Genomic DNA, 21,366 nt, shown 5'->3' with positions numbered 1-21,366 from the left:
AAAATTATAGATTTGATTTAATGAACTCGTCGAGTTCAGTGTTTTCATAAGTCTATTTTCCAGTGTCCAAATACAATTGTTCTTGCTGTTTAACATTTGATGATCAGAAAAGTTGGTTGACGTTGTTCGTCCACAAGGCAGTAACACCTTCAGTTCTTCTAGTTGACAGGGCTTTGCTAACTTTTGGACCGTACGGGACTAATTAATCAGAAAACTTCCAACATCTCTGTACACCAACACCAACACCAACGCCAAAGCCAACATTAATCGGAAAACTTCGAAGACATTGGTCATAAGATCAAAGTCTGATGTACTCGTTCAGTTGCCACAACCATAATCCAAAAACAACATCATAATTCAAACCATAAGATAGACCATAGTTCAAAATCCTCCAATTCAATACTCACATTAGCATGGAATTGATGACTGAAGAATTTTGAGACTTTAAACTACTAGTTACCTCATTAGTCCTTGACCGGACATCTCATTCGATCATCCCTGTCTCTTTCACTTTGGTGAGTAGGGGCCAGATCAATTGTTATGTGCACAATGAAAATTCTGGAGTTGCTACTGCTGGTGTAAAGATCTCTCATTCCAGTTTGTTTTTAAATATAGTACGTACAACATTTCCCCAGATATCAGATTCATAGTTATGTAACACAACAACACATCTTATATATAACTAGACAAACATACACAAATATCATATCTTACAGAATAGGCAGCATTAACTTGAATGTAGTTCTTGATTCTTTGAACTGTGATAATAAACTCGAGTTGCAGCAGCTCAGTCATGGTGATGCATGATCAGTTGAGCTTTCTTGTGGCTCTCCAGAACCAGAAGAGAAAGAATTTAAATTTCCATGGTACAAATTCTGATGCACGGAACTTTCTGGGGAGTAGTTAGGAAAGGAAGTCATTTCATCTTCCTTTTTATTGATAAAAGTATGACAGCTCAGGTCTTTTTCATTGAAAATAACTAACATCTTCTGAATCTTACTCCAAATAGAGGCTTCCGGAGTCCAGATATCCTTATGCCTGTAAACAAATGAAACTACAAATATTATAAGAGCGAGTATTGAAGCACCCGCCACAATGAGAAATAAGACCAAAAAGCTATCAACACCAAGACGATTGCTATGGATGTTTGGGGTAGTCAAGTCTTGACAGTTGCTTTCTTTCTTGAACCATTTATTTTCAATTTTCATGATCTTCTCTCCCCCGGTCACATTAAGGACTGCCTGTGAAACATCCTGTAGAAGAGGGGAACCTTTTGGAAATGCCTGCAAAACCAGAACATCAAAATTAATTAACAATTCTTATAATTCAATAATCAAATGGTTAAACGATATTCAATTTGGCTGATCCTTTTCAAGAACTACGGTCAAGGTCACTTCATAATATGTTGTCAACCACCAAACTTTTCTGTGAATTGTTTTAGTTTTAATAGCAGAGAAAAGGAGAGCTCATACATGTCCAGCAAAGAGAGGAAAAATCTTACAAAGGCAAAGCCATCAGTTCTAAAGAAGGGTCCAACCATCTTATACTTGTTGCAGTACTTTGCAAGAAAGAGTTTCAGGTTGGGAGTTTCATCAAGAACACCAGCCACTCCACCATTTGCACTCCCTTTTGAAAGGGCGTCATCAATTTCTTCTACAGTTGTAAAACGCACAAGCTTTGAATCCTCAAAACCTATTTTCTTCAACATGTCACCAACATAATTCCTTACATGGCCAACTCTCTCTCCTTTCTTTAATAGATATTTTATATCAGTAAAAGTTGGCTCGAGTTTCTTCACGGTATATAGTGAAGTTAGACTGGCCGTGTAATTTATTGTCAGTACTAGTAGAACAAATATCCAGATAATCATCACAACTCTAGCCCAGTTGCTAACAACTCTTGCAGCTGCTGTGCAATGCAGAAGGAAATGGTTATTTGCTTTAAAAGAAAAACTGTAAAACATATACAGGTTGAAGCACTAATTCAGCTATAAATGAAGATCTGAATGCGAAAAATAACTTACTCTGAGCAAAAACCATGGTGGAGAAAGAAAACCAAATACTGGTACCAACTTGATGCGAGGGAGGGCCCCGAAAGTGTTTATTAATTCGATGTTCAAGAAGCCAAACAACAAAACCAATGAAGAGGAATAAACAAGCAGTTGCAAACCAAAGTTCCCATCTCCATGGCTTCAAGAAAGCCCATGCACTCTTTCTATTGCTATCTCTCACCGGCACAACCATGACTATAGCGGCTTCTGTATATGGCATGGTAAAGTCCACATACAATGACCTATTTGCTGTAATTGTTGTATCTCCCACTATAGCATCAAAATTCTGTCATATAAAGATTATAGTTATCAATTCCCAGCAATGCAATAAAATCCTTTGTTAACAATTTCTATCAAGTAGATATATGATCATGAGCCACCGCGAATTATGTCAAAGCTTTAAGATAAGGCAATTTTTACCCCAATAGAAACTTGATAGCACAAATCATTGTTATTGCCAGCAGGGTTGCCATCAGCCTTCACAAAGGGAATGTATTCGTAGGTCAGAGCATATGGCAATATCTGCAGTGCAGCCTCAAAGACATCAATACTGAACCCAAAGACATCAGTTATGTTGGTGCTTGGATCTTTTGTGATCTTTACAAACTCAGTAAAACCAGCTTTTTGAGGAACCGCAATCCTCAACTTCTTTCCATTTGTTGGGATTTCCCATCCCTTCGGAACAGAGAGAGTATTTCCTGGCCATATCATGGGTCCCAGATCGCCATTGGAGATTGAACTTTTACTTGCTGAGGAGCCCAACTTTTTCTGAAGTCCATTTTCTGGTGTCCAAAATCCAATTGTTCTTGCTGCACCACCATTTATGTTAACAATCTTAAAAGTTGAGGATTGAAGCCGCCTATCAACAAGTCTAAATTCTCCAGCAATGCCATGAAATCTAGTAGTTGAGAGCGCTTCGCATAGTTCTGGACCATATTGAGAGACTGAAAAACTTTCAAGATCTGTCAAGTTGTTGGTAGCAGTATCTGACTTTCGGAAACCAATGTTACTTGTACTCCAAGTTACTTTTTCAATTGCTATGGCCAGTGCATGAGCAGCATCATAAGCCCATAGGGCAAAAACATCCAAGTTAGCAGAAAAACCGTTGGCTGGAGTGTCTTTTAGGATCTGCAGATGCCACCGTTGCATAAACCCTTGACGTTCTTTTGTTACTGGGACATAGGTTTCAACACCTATTACTCCCTCCATGGAATTGAGGAATGAAAAGTCGTCCATCATCTTTAATCTATTAGTTTTCCCACTGGTCGTGATCCAAACATATCCCTGGCTCATCATTCCAATTGCTTTTGCCTTGTCAAGTACCCTAGAGCATAGTGGGGTTGTCATGTGAACAACAAAAACTCTAGTTTGCATTGTCATTAACTTGTATAGCTCCTTTTCAATTTGATCATCTGTTGCAGATGGGGAAAGAACACTCCGGTAAGTGACACGGGCACCGATTTCTTCCAAGGCATCAGCTAAGTATGGTACGAATGCCTTGCCATATGAGGTGTCTATGTAGATCGGCACAACTTGTCTCCACCCAAAAGCTTTTACAATGGAACTTATAGCTTTCACTTGGGTTGAATCATTTTGTGCAAGCTGGAAAAAGTAGGAGCTCTGGATTGATGCAAGAGAAGGGCTTGTTGCAGAAAAAGATATGATGGGCACATGAGCTTCGTTTCCGAGATTAATAACAAAGCTCGTGTCCATAGTCGTCACTGGTCCAATGATGGCTCGAACTTTTTCATTCTTTATCAAATCAAGAGCTGCGTCCAATCAAAAAACATATAATTTCAGATCAAAGTAATATTTATAAAACTAACACAAAGATTGATACATAATTGAAAAAGTCTATCATTCATTTATCAATATACATAACTAGAGATATTTATCATTAAAGAAAGAAGGGAAAATATATATTTACACGGATATAACAGTAGATATTGTAGTTACCTGCGGCAGCTGCATGAACAACATTTCGTTTAGAGTCCCTAACTTTCAAGACCAGCCGAGTCTTGTAATGAGCATTTGAAACATAGAAGTCAGAGAGAGCCATTTTTATGCACCTCAACCAAATTTGCTGAGCCCCTGAATGTGTATGGTCATCCAGAATAACTCCAACATTCACTCGGATGATGGTTTGGTTCTGTGGCATAGCCAAGGAAATCCATGATGAAAGAAACAAGATAAAGATAGAACTCAGAGCAAGCTTTCCAACGCTGGAAGGGTACTTTACTTTGTTAATCATATTTGACTCTTCTGAAGAATTTGGAAGCCCTTGTTTATATATAGGTCAATCTCCTATCTGGTACCGCTACCATTGGCCTATCCTATATTCAGAAAGAAAAGATATCCCTCTGCTTAGTTCAATGCATGTAGTCATAGTTCTAAAACAATCCAAATTAGGTGACTAGTGGCTACATTTTGAACATCACTGCGAATAGAAGTGCATGTGTTTTTCAATCAAATCCCACAATGCATGCGTGAAGCATCTATGATGGAGTATCAAAAGAGAAAGAGATAATTTCTCCCCTATATATGCTGTCAATTTTCTTATTTCGTAATTATTGGAGATTAAAATTTCCAGCTGATGTCACAATTATATTGTTTGTCTTATATATACATATAATAGCAAACTACTTATATTATATATTTATATGTACTGTTGATCTTACTTGCACTACATTTCTATTCTTTGGCTCAGAGCTCAATTCTAAATGAAGAGATCATATCCCATGACTTCTCTTCTTCATATAATTAGTGGGAAAATGAATAACTATAAGCTAACTTCTATCAAGCAATGAATACTGTGTCTGTAGCTGAGAAATTGCATCAATTACTTCATTAGGCAATCTAGTATAACTCAAGATCAATTTCTCTAGTTTACTCACTATAACTGGACTCAAATCACCATGCTCGACCAAAGTAAATAGACCCAAAATCAATATGCAACTAAAATATGATTTTTCTTTACTATAAATCAAAGTGTATTTCAGTATGGACTGAATAGCTGGAGGGACTTGGGAGTAGTTGGTGTAATCTTCCAGCACCCTTGGTACAAAAGTAGAAGATTCCAGTTTTTTACCCCATCCTATACACACACACACACACTCTTAAAATGTCATGTATTCTGGAAGATCCAACTGATTAACAAAGTCACATCAACAACATTCAGATTAACAAAGTCTGAAACTTTTTCGTATTTGGAACATGAATTACAAACCCAACACGCCTTTGAATCTTTTATATAACAAGATGATGAACCGATGAATCTAAACAAGTTCGACATGCGCACCTTAGTCATTGTCCACATAAAACTTCTGGTCTCTTGGCTTTTCAAAATCAGGAGACCAAATCAAAGGCAATAATCAAACAATATATGAAGACCCTATTGGCTTGTCAGCATGCCATCAGTTAGGAGGTACTTGATCAAAGGAACTAATAGTAGTAACAGGGATTTTTTTGTTTTTTGGAGTAGATCAGGGATTTCTTTGGTGTGGCACTGTGGTGTAAACAATACAGTTCTAAACTACGACAGGAAACTCTAAACTAAGTTACGGTTATTATGATGGCATTTGTCACAATATTAATCTCTGTATAAACCTTTACAGAGTAGTACTCTTGGAAAAATGTATGGACTTTTGGTCAATTATCAAAAGTATCATTTACAGTAATAGACTATTATATCAATAAGGACACAGACTTTTTTCCTCAGTTATTTTCAGACAAATATAAGGATTTATAAATTTATAATATATTGAACTTATGATTCAAAATTATTGTTTAAATTTTTGACAACTTTTGCAAAAGCTCAAATTAGTCAAATAAATTAGTGAAGTCAAGAGTACAAGCTTGGTAGCTGAGGTACTCGATTAGCTAATACATTTGTGTTGTGTATTGGTGTGTTTTATTTAGCAAGTAAATAATGAATGGAAACAAACCAGATCATACACGCCTAAAGAGTCCATAAGTAGATACCAGAAAAAGTGAATGGTAAAAACGCTATTTTCCAGTCCAAATTCTTTGATAAAATTCAAACGAAGGTTGGAAAGACAAAGTTAAATAAATAAAAAAAACAAAAAAACAAAAAAAAACATATACACACACATGCACACGTAAGATCAGATAGAGTTGGAACCTGCAGTAGCGCACTGTATGGAGAAGTCCCTCTGGCTTGAAGATGGAGCCTATATAAATAAGAGGTATAGACATCCAAGAGAACAGTGGTGATGCAACTCAGTCCATCTTCCTACACTGCTTATCAAAGTCAAGAACCACATGAACATTGACAGGTGCTGCCATGGCCCGGATCAGAAAGAGTTACTACTACAGCATAAGAGAGACAAAAACCAGGCTTCTACAACTCTTGAATATCATGCTTCAATCTCCTTGTATGGTTTTAGCAGTTCATTCAGGACATCGAGCAATCAGAAGGATACTCCACAATAAATAAAAGAAGAAGACTTCAGTGTTTTGCCTAGAGCTATGATGTTTGGCTCATTCGTTGATGTAACGTGGCACGGAGCTTCCTGGTAAAGATGTATGCTATTTCCTAGAAATGGGATGAGTCTGAAATATCAAAGATTAAAGATTCATTTGTCTAATGGTCTTATGTCATATCAACTGAAAGCTTATACCATTCTCTGCAGCAAGAAAAAGTCAATACCTTTGAAAAAATCAAAGTATACATATAATTGATATAAGCACTAGATTGCTCATCAATCAGTATGTGCTGGGAGGTGTATGTGTGCTAAGTACGTTTCATCTTTTCCATGGTTTTCAATCTTTGTGTTTGAAGCACATAATTAACCTTATTACCCCATGCTATGTATATAAGCAATGATGGAAATAACTGCAGAAACAGAAAAGAGAGCGTAAGAAAGAGCCAAAATCGTAGTTCTCCCTATGTGTCCATAAAAGGATTCAACAATAGTTAACCTTGGAAAACATAAATTAGCAATACAACTGGTCCTCTTCAAACCCTGTTGAAGTTATATACCATATTTTCTTGTGAGGAAGATTTCTATAGATTGTTCTTATAGGGAAATGAAATCAGATTTATGCCAGTTAGTAACCTGCATTGTTGTTATGGTCTTGTCCATCATTATTTGACTGCTATTAACAAATGGACATACTTAAGGAGCTATATTACATGGCGTGATTCGATGCGAGTCTAACTAAACATTATGAAGAGATGAAAAAAAAATGTAAGGACCACACAAGGATGACTAGCTATCTAAATTGAAGATATGGAACAAAACCAAACAAAACATCTGACTTCCTGTTATGAATAGCCCTCAATTATTTCTTGATTTTCTTCACAAGAAATCAATATTCCAATCAAGGTAGCTTTTATCTGCAAGAAATGGTAGTCTTCGTACCCTTTTGTTTCCTAGATATATATTGAGTCAATGCATACATTTATATACACATTATATATATGACTAAAAAAGGGAAGACTAGACTCATATTAAATTAAACTACATACCCAACCTGAAAAATGCAAGAGTGATTTACGGGTCAGCCATTTCATCAAGCACCTGGAAGGTGCAATACCACTTATTTGAAAGCCCTAATGGAGTACTGGCCCTGTCCTTGGACATTGAATTTCTTTACGGATTTGAGGTTATGAGTTCCTCTGTTCTCAAACAGCATATATAATTGATCAAAGGAAAGCACCATGAAAGCCGAGATATTTTGACAAACAAGAATGACTTAGAAGATGCCAAAGTTCTCACCTCCAGGACTTGCGCGTTACTACAAAAGGAGACCACGTGAGCTCTGAAACAAGTCTGGGTGTCATTATTTGGAGGCTTATCTGAGACTTCAACACCGGCTTGGTTACGCTGATAAATCAAGACTTCACTGCGAAGCGCACTCACACCTCTATAGAATGTCTCGAAATGAAAAGTGAGCGTGTAAAGAAAGGAAGAAGGGTAGTTTATTTATTTTTTTATTTTTTATTTTTTTTATCAAACAAACAACAAAGATTTTCCTATTCATATCTTTAAAAATGTTACTTGAACCTCTCTCTTAATGATATACTTTATGATTAATGGACCTCTAATATACTTTATGATAAGCTAAAATAGTATTTGCACCTCCCCCATTCTCTAAAAATGTCCATTATCCAATGAAAAGCAAACCATTAACGAAACGAAATTCAATTTGATAAAAAAAGTTGAAGGTTTTCTAGAAAAAAACAAAAAAACAAAACAAAAATTTTGAAGTGATTTATATATTTAGATCTTAAATCTTATCAGAATAATAAAAATTTATAGTCGTTTCTTGTCTTCTTAAACAAAAATCGCATCATCTTCTCTCTATGTTTATTTTTTCTTTTGAGATACATCATTTATTTGCTTTTGAATCCAATTTAATTTATATTTTTGCGAACCCATATTTATATGAAACCAATCAAACCATGTATCAGTTTCATAATCATATAAAATCTTAATCTATATTGAAGGTGTATTAATTGTATGTGGAAATGATAAGAAATTTTTAGTGTGTCTTTATTGGTAATTTGATATGAGTTGATAAAATAAGCAAACACTTGAGAAAAAGAAGGGGTCAAAGTGCCAATTTTGGAGATATGAATAGAAACTCTCATATATATATATATATAAGAAGAAAAAAAATGTAAAAGAGCAAATATTTTTTTATTCTTAATGCTCTAACAATTTTTTTTTTTTTTGAGAGTATCAACGACGGTATCCTAAAAGGCTTTCCAAGTCATGTTAGAACGCTTCCTCCCCTCTGACCACCAAGAATAAATTGGGTCGGCTGAGATTCGAACTTGGGTATTAGAGTTCCATACCTAGTCTCTTACCAACTTGACCACCTGTGCTGGTTTAATGCTCTAAAACTTAGGTAAGCTAAAGATTGGGTAGCGGTAGAAAACTCACTTGTTAGTTTCATGATAAGAATCTAACCACATTTAAATAAGCATTAGCTGGATCAAAGGGTTTAGATTAACGTGGTTAGCTACTCACATAAGAGGGGAACGTTTTGGAAAGACCATACTCGTAACCTCATCAAATTAGCAATAATTCACGGATGTAATGAATGCTGTAATTGATCTAACAACGGACACAATACTGAAGTATTGTTGAGAAGCAGTGCTTTATGCTTCTGGCATTGCAAAAGAAAGCTCCTCAAAATTTACGTCAGGAGACGCTTGACCCGTTGATGGTGTTTGTCGCTCTCCATAGAACACAAGGTTCCTATCAGTCTGCTTTGTAGTATAGCTGAATGGACTGTCTGGGAAGTTGTTTGGTGACGCCTTAACTGAATCATGTGATGAACTACTTTTGAAAGTATGAGACTCGAGGTCTTTCTCATTGAAAATTTTGAACATGACCTGAATCCTTCCCCATGTCGATACTCTTGTATCAGGGTGCACCAAGATGTGTCTATGCCTGTACGTGAATGAAGCAACAAAAATCATAAGAGCAATTATCGAAGCCACCCCGGAAACGAGGAATAGGCCCCAAAAGCTCTCAAGGCCAAGACTATAGCTAGATACTTTTGGGGCACTCAAGTCTTCACAGTTACTATCTTTCATGAACCATTTACTTTCAAAGTCAAGTATCTTCTCTCCTTCGGTCACGCTTAGAACGGCATGCGAAATATCTGGTATAAGAGGGGAGCGTTTTGGAAAGACCTGTGAAGCAATAAGCTCATCAAATTACCAATAATGAGAAACGCATAAGTTTAAAATGAAGAGTAGAGTTTAGAATGAGATCTTACAAAGGCAAACCCATCCGTTTTGAAGATGGGTCCAATCATTGTATATTTGGAACAATATTTTCCAAGAAAAAGCTTCATGTTGGGTGTTTCATCAATTGCAGCAGCAATCCCACCATTTGCACTTCCTTTTGAAAGAAGAGCATCCAAATCTTCTGTAGATTTGAACTCCTTCAGCTTTGAATCATCAAAACCTACTTCTCTCAAGACATCGTAAGTGTATGCATTCTCTGCATATCCGACAGTATCCCCATTCCTTAACAGATCCTTTATATCGGTGACAATAGGGTGGAGTTGTTGGACAGTTAATAGTGATGCTAAACTAGCAGTGTAACTTTGTGTCAGGATTAGCATCACAAATACCCATATTATCATCACGAATCTGGCCAAGTTACTGACCACTTTCTCCCCTGTGTAGTGTAGACCAATCTAAATGTTAAAATCGACAAAAATACATCCATAGTTGCATGATGGAAAACAAAAGAATGAACAGAAGACTACGGATATTTCAGAGAGAGAAGAATAGTTACTCTGTGCAAAAACCATTGTGGAGAAAGAGAACCAGATGCTGGTGCCAATTTGATGCAGGGGAGGGCCACGAAAATCGTCATTAATTCGATGTTCAAGAACCCACACCACAAAACCAATAAAGACCAAGAAACAGGAAATGGTGAGCCAAAGGTCCCATGTCAAAGGTTTCAAGAAAGCCCATGCATTTTTACTTCTATTGTCTACTGTTGGCACAACCATCACAATACCAGATTCTGTATAAGGCATTGAAAAGTCCACATACAAGGATCTATTTGCTCGGATTGTCGTATCCCCCACCACAGCATCAAATTTCTGTCAAGCAAATGCATATCTTTATGTCCTAGTCTAGTAATTATAAAATCTAGTGAGAAAAGAAAATTGTTTTACAAATTTAATAAACCTAAAGAATTTTACCTCAAGAAATACTTGATAGACTAAATCATTGTAAGTGCCAGCACTGGTGCCATCAGGCTTTGCGAAGGGTATCAACTCATAAGGAAGAGCAAACGGTAGCATTTCCACCGCAGCCTTGAACACGTCAATACTAAAGCCAACGATATTTGTTCTGTTGGTACTTGGATCTTTGGTTACCTTAACAAACTCAGTAAAGCCACCCTTCATCGGAACTCCTATTCTCAACTTCTTGCCATTTGTCGGAATCTCCCATCCCTTGGGAACAGAGAAGGAATCTCCCGGCCATATAATTGAGCCAAGATTGCAGTTGAATGTTGAACAGTTTGCAGAGGATTGACGTTGACCCAACCTTTTCTTGATTCCATTTTGTAACGTCCAAAATCCAATTCCTCTTGCTACATCGCCAATTATATTGACTATCTTAAAAGTGGATGATTGTAGCTGCCCATCAATGAGCCTAACATCTCCTGCTATGCCATTGAATCTTGTACTTGATAATGCTTTAGCAAGTTTTGGACCATATTGAGAGACCTTAAGAGTATCAAGATCTGTTGACTTGAAGGAAGCATTTGAGTTTTTGAACCCAGAGTTAGAAATCCCAACTGTTTCAACTGCCATGGCTAGTGCAACTGTAGCATCATAAGCCCATAATCCAAAAACTTCATAATCAGCATCAATTATGGCTGGATTCTCTTTTTGAAATTGTTGTTTCCACCTTTTGTTGAATTCGTCGAGCTCACTTGTTATTGGAACATACGTTTGTACACCCAGTAAACCACGCATCGAATGGATTACTGAGGATTTCATCGACTTTAAACTGTTCGGTATCTCATTAGTGGTCAGCCAAGCATATCCTTCGTTCATCATTCCAATCTCTTTAGCTTTGGTAAACAGCCTAGATGATAGATCAGAAGTCATGTGGACTATGAAGACTCTAGTCTGCATGGCCATCAACTTGTAAAGTTCTTCAAGAATTTGACTATCTGTGGCTGATGGGGAAATGGCACTCCGGTAGGGAACAAGAGCATCAACCTCTTGTAAAGCATCAGTTAAGTATGACATGACACCCTCCCCAAAATCATTGTCTATATAGACAAGCACAACTTGTCGCCATCCAAAACCTTCTACAATAGCACTTATGGCTTTCACTTGGGTTGAGTCATTTTGTGTGAATCGGAAAAAGTAGGAGCTCCGGAGGGAAGTGAGAGAAGGGCTTGTTGCTGAAAATGATATAATAGGTACATGGGCTTGGTCTCCCAGGTTGATAACAAAGTTTGCCTCCATTGATGTCACTGGCCCTAATATTGCTTGCACTTCTGCATTCTTGATCAGATCTAAAGCTGTGTCCAGTAAAAAGATAGATGATCATGTTTTATACTTGATATGAATCAATTCTGCTTAAGGACTACTATATAGCTAATTAATTATACAATTACATATTGGGGATATTCCTGGTCCAAACATGCTAGGGAAAAAGGCAATTCAATATCTCTAATCATCTATAGTAATTGGTAATGAATCTATCTAGAGAAAAATTGAATAAATAAAATAAAAGAAAAAAAAACGTAATACCGAAATCTAACCCCTTGTGGTTTTTTGTTTTTATCTGCAGTTCATGTGTAAGCAACAGTATAGATAGATGTTTAAGGCAGCAAGACCATGTAGCATATATTTTCTTCAAAATTATTTTTATCTTAATTTGAGTGTGTCAAATTCAAGAACCATCTTTGCTGAGCACCTAATATGATGTGTTACTACATATACAATGACAGTTTTCCCCTACGCCTAACATGCCGTTTCTATATATCTCAATTAAGTTATATATATAAACGATCACTAATTTTCACCTTTCCCTAAATTTCATTTTCTATTTCTAAGTGATATACAAATTATCTCAAGTATTTGATGCAGGTATTTTTATTTTTTGCAGTCGAAAAGAAATTGTGAGGGGGATGTTATTTGACCCCCAAAAAAATATATAATAAAAACAGAAGGGAGATGATAATTAGAGCTAGAAACTCTTGAAGAAGTTAAAATGAGATGAGAGAACCTGCAGCAGCTGCCCCCACAACGTTTTCATTGGAGTCCCTTACATTCAAAACCAGCCTGGTCTTGTAGTGAGAATGAGAAGCGTAGAAATCTGAAAGGGCCATTTCAATACAGCTCAACCAAGCCTTCCCTTCCATCGAATCAAGATCATCAAGAACAACCCCCACATTGACGGGGATGGTTTTGTTTCCTGCCATGGCCAAGCCAATTCTTGATGAAACAAAGAAGAAACAAATGAAAACAACGAGAGTAAGATTGGCGAGGTTCTTGTTTATCATATTCGAATCTTTTAGAAGCTGCTCAATAGATCTGATCTTGTTTTAAGTCCCGATGTTATGGTCATATAGATTTATATGGATATGATATGAGAATTTGAAAGAGCGCTAGTGATTTCTTTCATAAACAGTTCATTAGAGACGCTGTTGTATGAATATTTTAAGAGTGGCAAAGGGCAACAGCTATGTAACCTCAGCTTAATCATATGCTTATTAAGGGTGTAAATAGAAAAGAGAGAACAGGATAAAAAATTAAGTTGACTTATCACCAAATTATTCTCTGAACAAAATAACTAATGAAAAATATTTTCTAGCTGACAACAGGACACAGTTGCATCTTTTTATAAATAATTATATTAAGCCACTGAAAAATTATTTTAAATAGAATAGACTTTGAAGATTGGGTTGAATTAATACTGTAGTTTGTCCTACTGCATGTCTAAAATGGTAACTAGGGAATAAAAAGAAGAAAACTTCTGGCTTCTAGAGTTCTACTAATTTGTGTTTGCTGGTTCCGGTAAATCAGCTCCATGTACTTTGAACAAATCAAAGTATCATTTGGTCTATAAAATACATGCACATACTGCTGATGGTCAAGTCGAAAGATGATGATAATGAAAATCTATTGTTCAGCCATTTCTTGACTGAAATCAGAGTCCTCAGAGTATAAAATTATTTCTCAATATGCATATTTAATCATATTTTAATGATCTTGTATTATATTTGAAACGTTCATGTTATTCTTTTGATTATCTAAATTCGATTGCATATGCAGTAGATTGTTAATTTGGCTAGCTATCAAATGAGGCCATCCCAGTCGCCGTCTCCGTCTCTGGCCCTTATAACAATTGACTCTCTTTTTTTGAAATAAAAAATTGACTTTCTTTAGTCTAATTAATTTTATGCTTTGTCTTCTTCACTTCTTTCATATCAAGGAATATTTTTTTAGTGATCGACTACAAACAGTTAGTTTACAGAGGCAGCCTTGGAGAGGTGGGCAGCGGTTTGCAATATTTACAAATTGACTTTCCATAATGAAATAAGCTAGTTGAAGTCTTCTTTTCTTTGTCAAGTCTTAGGTGTTCAAATTTGTTTTCTACGTTTTCTTTTGGTTTCAGAATTACACTAAAACGAAAAGAAATCAACAAGTGACCTAGAAGTTCTGATTGTCTTGCTTATTTCCAAACTTGTACCATATTGATCAAGCAATGACTATGATCATTTGTTGTTCACTTAAATTGTATTCATTAACTTCAGATGTCTGAGTACTTTAATTTTTTTTAACACCATATATCCCTATAACAGGTTTTCGGTCCTCTAACCAAACAAAACAGATTAATGCATCGCCATTAACTTGTAAAGCTCCTTGCATGGTGCTGAGTTGGTTTAGCTTACGTTTGAGGACTACAGATTTAGAAGAGAACTATGTCATGCTCTTGGGTTTGGTCTGGTAGTACAGTTGCGACCTGTGGATTTTGCTGTAGTTCTTAGTAGGTGGTACTCTTTCCTCATTTCAGATTTTTGTCCCATTGAGTTTTACCCAGAAAAGGTTTTAGCGAGGCCACCTTTAATTTAAATTTGAGAAGTGAAGATTTTTCCATTTCTTCCAATTTCCAGATATAAGTAGGTGTTGTTTAAAATTTACAGGCAGCACAATAAGTTAATAGTAAGCGTGCTTTTGTTACCTGGCTTTCATATTAGGCTGCGGATTGTCATATTTAATTGACTTACGTACTTATATCTTGTAATTCTGTCTTATGTGAATATGGTTGTGATTATATATGCCTAAAAAAAATTAAATGTCTCAAAAAAGGGGTAAAGCTCCCAAGATATTGGAAATGACAGTCCCATAGGGGGCCATTGCAACCTTTGCAAATTGTTCAAACAATATAAACTATCACTGAATAATAACAATGTGTTTCCCTCTTAAAGACGTTAATCATACCAGCTATGCTTTCACTTTCCATGGGTCTTTTTACTCTTTTATGAAAAATTTAGAAAATTAACAAGGAAGTCTGAGTAAATTAAGAGCAGAGCTTGTTGCGGAAAAAAATAGACGCGCACCTGAGCTTGGTCTTGAAAAGTTAGCTCACTTCCATCGACTTTGGTGGCCCTAAGGTCGCTTGCACTCGTATATTCTTCATCACATTCAGAGCTGCTTCTCAGTGAAATAGGAAATTACATTTCTGATTAAAAGGATATATATACACATGTAAGCTTGAACATTATGATTAAGAAATGTAAAAGTAAGGGTCTGGATTGTAAAACAGGCAGTGCAAATTTCACTTCCATAAAAGTAATAGTTCAAATCCATGTGAAAAAAAAGAAAAAAACAACATCAATCTTTTAAGACTCTTTTAACTCCATACAGACATAGCACTGCATTATTGTCAAATGAAACACAAAAAACCAAAGTTACAACTGTGGATGCTTTCTGAATAAACAAGAAATTCTACAATTACCTGCAGGAACTGGACCACAACATTTTGTGAAACCATTTCATTTGTATACCAGTGCAATATTTAGAGGACTGACTGGTTATAGTCTTCTGAATATGTAACACTAGTGATCTGCCCTGCTCAAATTTTTAGGATGTCGACAGCATAGTGTTCAAGTTGAAGAAGTCCCAAAAAAAAAAAGTATATACAAATATATATGAAGTCAAGCTAATAACTTTCTGGAAGATCAACTATTGACAATATAATATTGAAAAACTGTACTGAATATTATTTCTGTGTCAAACTGTATCAATGCTGTGATCTTCCCTCAATATTAACATTTCCTCCCGTTGTTCCAGAAGGTGTCATTTCTTGAGAATCATAGAAGTCCAAGCCTCAGAACTGATTCTGGAGATGCTTAACCTGGAGGCGGTGTGTGATGCTCTGAATTTCCATCACTGTGATTTCTGTAGCTAAATGGACTTTCTGGCCAGTTGTTATTTGGTGAGACGTTTACGTCAACTCTTGCTTGATTGCCTTTAAATGTACGAGAATTCAGGTCTTTCTGATTGAAAATTTTGAACAAGACCCCAATCCTTTCCGGTAAAAAGGCTTCTGAATCAGGATCCATCAATATGTTTCCATTCTCGTAAAGAAATGAAGCTACAAATATGATGAGAGCAAATATTGAAGCCACTCCAGCAATGAGGAATAACCCCCAAAAGCTATCAAGTCCGAGGCTGTTGCTAGAACCCAGTTGGCTGGAGCTTTGACAATTGCTCTCTTTCTTGAACCATTTTGATTCAATGTCCATCATCTTCTGTCCTTCAGTCATGTTTAGGATTGCTTGTGAAACATCAGGGATAAGAGGGGAACGCTTTGGAAACACCTACATTAAAAACTCCACGTTAGGAATTATATATTTGTGTCGACATGATAGATTCTTGCATTGAGGAATTGTAAGCCTTGAATAATGAAAATCCATCTAAGAGGAGAAAGAACTTACAAAGCCGAACCCTTCAGTTTTGAAGATGGGTCCAATCATGGTATATTTAGAACAGTATTTTGCAATAAAAAGCTTCATAGTGGGGGTTTCATCAACAAAAGCAGCAATGCCACCATTTGCACTCCCTTTCGAAAGAGCTTCGAAATCAAGTTCTTCCATAGTTCTAAAACCTTTAAGATTTGAATCATTGAAACCTACTTCTTTCAAGAGTCCATAAACATAAGCATTCTTTGAGTACCCTACATTATCCCCCTTCCTTAATAGATCCTTGATATCAGCTACAGTTGGCTTAAGTTGTTGTACTGTTAATAATGATGCTAGATTAGCTGTGTAACTTTGTGTCAATATAAGCACAACGAATACCCATATAATCATCACGAATCTAGCCAAGTTGCTAACCACATTCTCTTCTGCAAAGGGTACCAAGGAAATATGTTAAATAGCTAGCCATAGGTTGTATATAAACATGAATAAAAGAGAGTTTTTTTTTGTCTGGATGAATAAAAGAGAGTTGGTAGATAATTACTGTGTGAGAAAACCATCGTTGAGAAGGAAAACCAGACACTAGTCCCAAATTGATGTGACGGAGGACCACGAAAGTCTTCATTAATACGATGTTCAAGAACCCAAACAACAAAACCAGTAAATAGGAAGAAACAAAATGTTGTAAGCCACAGGTCCCAAGTCAAAGGCTTCAAGAAAACCCAAGCATTCTTTCTCGTTGTGTCTATGATTGGCACCACCATTACAACACCAGATTCTGTGTATGGCATTGTAAAGTCCACATACAAGGACCTATTCGCTCTAATTGTTAAATCTCCGACCACGGCATCAAAATTCTGTCAATGAAGTAAAAGATCTGTATTATCATCTTAGAATGAAGAAAATAGAATAAGACAAACAGTATTCAGAGATAATGTCAAACAGTTATCGTATTAGATAGATTAAAGATGGACAGAGTTTTACCCCAAGATATACTTGATAAACCAAATCATTATAATTGCCAGCTCTGGTGCCATCGGGGTTTGCGAAGGGAATGAACTCATAAGGAAGAGCATAAGGTAATACTTCCAGTGCAGCATTAAAGACATCAATACAGAAACCAGTGACATCCATTCTGCCTGTCTTGGGATCTTCCGTGATCTTAACAAATTCAGTAAAATCAATCTTAACAGGAATTCCTATTTTCAACTTCTTGCTATTTGTTGGTATCTCCCATCCCCTTGGAACTGAGAGAGAATTTCCAGGCCAATTAATTGGCCCAATATTGCACTTGGAATTAGTTGAAAGGAAGCATGTGTTTGTTGAGTCACTTAACGTTTCTACCATTTGATTTCCCGGAGTCCAAAATGCAACTGGTTTTTCTCCCTCATCTTTTACATTGACAATTGTCAAAGTTGATGACTGAAGTTGCCCTTCTACAAGCTTGAAGTCTCCAGCTATGCCTCTGAATCTAGTAATTGATAATGCTTCAGCAAGTTTAGGACCATTCTGAGAGACCTTATAAGTATCAAGGTCAGTTGAGTTGAAGGAAGCACCCTTGTGGATTTCAGAGTTTGCAATGATCCCAACATTTTCAATTGACAGGGCTAGTGCAAAAGCAGCATCATAAGCCTGAAGTGAATAAACATCCAATTCAACATCAATAATGGTTGGGTTGTCATGTTGGAATTTCCCTTTCCACCGGAGCTTGAATTCTTCAAGTTTTGTTGTTCTTGGGATGAATGTTTGAATACCTAACACACCTTCCATGGAAGTTATGACTGAAGAATCCATTGAATTTAAACGATTAGATATCCCATCAGTCAGGATCCAAACATATCCTTTACTCATCATACCTATCTCTTTTACCTTGGCAAACAGCTTAGAGCAAAGATTCGATTTCATATGCACAATGAAGACTCTAGTTTGCATTGTCATTAATTTGTAAAGCTCTTTTAAAATCTGGTCATCGGTAGCTGATGGGGGAATGACACTACGGTAAGGAACATGAGCATCAACCTCTTGCAAGGCATCAATGAGAAAAGGTATGATTCCCTCCCCATACATATTGTCCACGTAGATTGGTACTACTTGTCTCCATCCAAAATTTTGAACAATGCCACTTATGGCTTTCACTTGGTATGAGTCGGTTTGAGTAATTCTGAAAAAGTAAGGGCTCCAGAGCGAACTAAGATAAGGTGTTGATGCAGAGAATGATAAAATGGGCACATGAGCTTCGTCTCCCAAACTAACAATAAAGCTCGCCTGCATTGATGTTTCAGGCCCTAATATTGCTAGAACTTCTGCATTCTTTATCAGATCCAGAGCTATCTCAATCAAAAAGAGCAAAGATTATTTGAGAAGATTAGATAATGCATATGTAGACTTCTGCATTCTTTATCAGCATGCCCAACTTTTCTCATCATTAAGGCATGTTCAATCAATATGAAATTCCAAGATAACAGAGAATATCTAACAAATGATCGTTAATGAAGAATTGATAACATATAGGATATGAAATTTAATCACTCAGGAAATCACAGAGCTTTGTGAATGTTGAACATTATGGAGTGAGATTGGTTAAATGAACAAACAGTTAGTCAAGCAAAGCCTAATATCTATAACTGTTAGTGCTACTGTGCTACATAATCAGAGATTTAAGATACAGATGTAACTAGCAACAGAGAGACAGCTGAATAAATACCTAGAATACTCATTGACAAACAATTCAATGATGTAAATCACTAAGTAATTAATTTTCCTCAAACGTTATCATGACTGTTAAAAGAAGTTGGATAATCCATAGGGGATCGATCATAAATCTTCAAGTTTGATACTGTCTAACGATGTCACCTGCTTCAACTCTGTCATTAACAGAGTAAATTGCAGGGCATGTGCAAAGTCATCAACACGGTTTATTAATCCATTACCACTGAATATAGATTTGAGTCATTTGACTATGATGGGGTTACTAAGATCCAATAAAAGGTAGATTAGGGAACTGGAGAAATGACATTTTTTCGCTTCATGGACTAAAACTTTGAATCATATGTTGACGAAAGAATTTTGCATAAACGGCTTTACGCCAAATAGTATCAGAACAAATAGATGAAGAAAGAGAACTGGAGAAGAAGAAATCAAGGTGAAAAATGAGAACCTTAGGGGGATAGTACAAGAATAAAAGGAGAATGAGGTTTTCAGGATCTGTTGGCACCAGTGTCAAGCTACCATCATTACTTTCTGATGACTTGGGTGTTATTTCAACAAAAATAGCTTTCTATCATATATACCCTAAACGAAATTGTGCGGTGAATTTAAGACTAGATCAAAAAGGAACAATTATGCTACTTAACTCCTAAAAAATTTAAACATATATATCCATAACACAATCAGCTATAATTCTGTAATTCTCTAAATGTTTTGACACCAGTACGTTTTACTATAACTTTTTATTGAACATGTCCCTTACAATGTATACAGTTCTATATAGCTTTATCAGTTATTACAATGCCCAGTGAAATTATTAGTCTGTCCTAAGTGCTTTTTAATTATTTGACAGGAAATTCAAAGAGAATGTATATTATACAGAGGCACAGAGCATGAGAGAGAAAGAGAGAGAGAAAGAGGGAGAGAACCTGCGGCAGCCGCACCAACAACAGTTCGTTTGGAGTCCCTTTTTTGTAGTACTAGCCTCGTCTTGAAGTATGGATGAGATGCATAAATATCTGAGAGGGCCATTTCTATGCAACTCAAGTACACCTTTGCAGTCGTCCCGCCCCCTGAATCAAAGTCAAGAACAACACCAACATTCACTGGGGTTGTTGTATTTTGTGCATTAATCATGGCCAGGAAAATCCATGAGAACAGAAAGGTATGATTATTCTTCTTGATCATCATATATGAATCTTATCAAAGCTTTGGTCTTGCATTCTGGAAATGATCAAGGTCCACTGTATATATATGGAGTCTTAAGTATATACTACAGAATATGAATGTCCCCACCAAACTAAAGAATCTTTCTCTTACCACTAACTAGTAACCCAATATAGACGTATAATTAGTCAACTCTGGTTAAACTGATACTGTCACTCATTCACTGGGATGTTTTGTCCCTCAAATTTCATTTGTTAAAACAAAGAACAGTCAAGTCTTTCTAGTCCAGCTCGAGTTCAATTAAATGACAACCATGAAAAATGTTATTGATCCCCTTTCCTTGAACACCATGTCTTTATAAGTATACCAGTACTATCTTAGTCTCTTTATAAGTCAAATCTATTTTTAGAGTCTCTTAGGTAGTTTGGTGTATATGTATATTACAACTACCTCGAAAAGCATCCAGATTGTTGTTGATAAAGAGTGGCCAAGCATATCAACTTGGTTTTATACATTAGAGCTAAAGACAGAGTTGAGATGACATCCGAACCAAAACACACTCAATCAGTTGACTAGCGAATACCGATGGTGGCAGATGAACATTCTCGGCTTCAAACTTAGAGAAGAAACTACTTACAATCGATCGAAATCACAAAAAATGCTGGATTTACACAAGAATGATGTAATAAATAGAGCGGGAATTAAAGCGAACCTGAAAGAAAGGAAAGAGAGGACGAGGCTGTATCGAAGGAAACTCTGAGAGTTCTGATTCATATGAGAAATCAACCACATTTTCGGGTCGCCTTGTGATCATGATTTATCTTTCGGTGCGTTAAGCTGAAAACTGAAACCCACACCCACCGTCCGTCATCGACTATTTCAATTCAAATGGTAGGAAAGGGCGGAAATGCGCCCCCCAATTGTGGTGCGCCCTATACGCCTGTTCACGTCCACATATTCTCAAAAGGAAGGGCACAACAGTAAATGCATACTTAA

The 21,366-nt window shown here is 36.4% G+C and overlaps 3 protein-coding genes across 3 annotated transcripts; all 3 read right to left on the bottom strand.

Moving 5' to 3' along the window:
• Positions 1–654: 654 nt before the first annotated feature.
• Positions 655–6,647, bottom strand: LOC101298378 (glutamate receptor 2.8-like). The gene is made up of 6 exons (XM_004289776.1): positions 6,192–6,647; positions 4,007–4,383; positions 2,471–3,819; positions 2,024–2,336; positions 1,502–1,905; positions 655–1,283 (listed from the first exon to the last, which is right to left on the bottom strand). The coding sequence occupies exons 2-6, from the start codon at positions 4,299–4,301 to the stop codon at positions 792–794; spliced, it is 2,853 nt and encodes a 950-aa protein (XP_004289824.1). The 5' UTR covers positions 4,302–4,383; positions 6,192–6,647; the 3' UTR covers positions 655–791.
• Positions 6,648–9,179: 2,532 nt separating this feature from the next.
• LOC101294041 (glutamate receptor 2.8-like) lies at positions 9,180–13,020 on the bottom strand. The gene is made up of 5 exons (XM_004292093.1): positions 12,798–13,020; positions 10,748–12,087; positions 10,333–10,645; positions 9,806–10,212; positions 9,180–9,719 (listed from the first exon to the last, which is right to left on the bottom strand). Exons 1-5 carry the CDS (start codon positions 12,991–12,993, stop codon positions 9,180–9,182), a joined length of 2,796 nt encoding a protein of 931 aa, XP_004292141.1. The 5' UTR covers positions 12,994–13,020.
• Positions 13,021–15,724: 2,704 nt separating this feature from the next.
• Positions 15,725–20,343, bottom strand: LOC101298078 (glutamate receptor 2.7-like). The gene is made up of 5 exons (XM_004289775.1): positions 20,133–20,343; positions 17,482–18,824; positions 17,042–17,354; positions 16,516–16,925; positions 15,725–16,398 (listed from the first exon to the last, which is right to left on the bottom strand). The coding sequence occupies exons 1-5, from the start codon at positions 20,338–20,340 to the stop codon at positions 15,928–15,930; spliced, it is 2,745 nt and encodes a 914-aa protein (XP_004289823.1). The 5' UTR covers positions 20,341–20,343; the 3' UTR covers positions 15,725–15,927.
• Positions 20,344–21,366: the final 1,023 nt, after the last annotated feature.

This window comes from Fragaria vesca, linkage group LG2 (assembly GCF_000184155.1).
Source record: "Fragaria vesca subsp. vesca linkage group LG2, FraVesHawaii_1.0, whole genome shotgun sequence".
Taxonomy (NCBI): Eukaryota; Viridiplantae; Streptophyta; class Magnoliopsida; order Rosales; family Rosaceae; genus Fragaria; species Fragaria vesca.
Note: the sequence above shows the minus strand (reverse complement) of the source record. Positions and strands in the feature narration are given on the sequence as shown.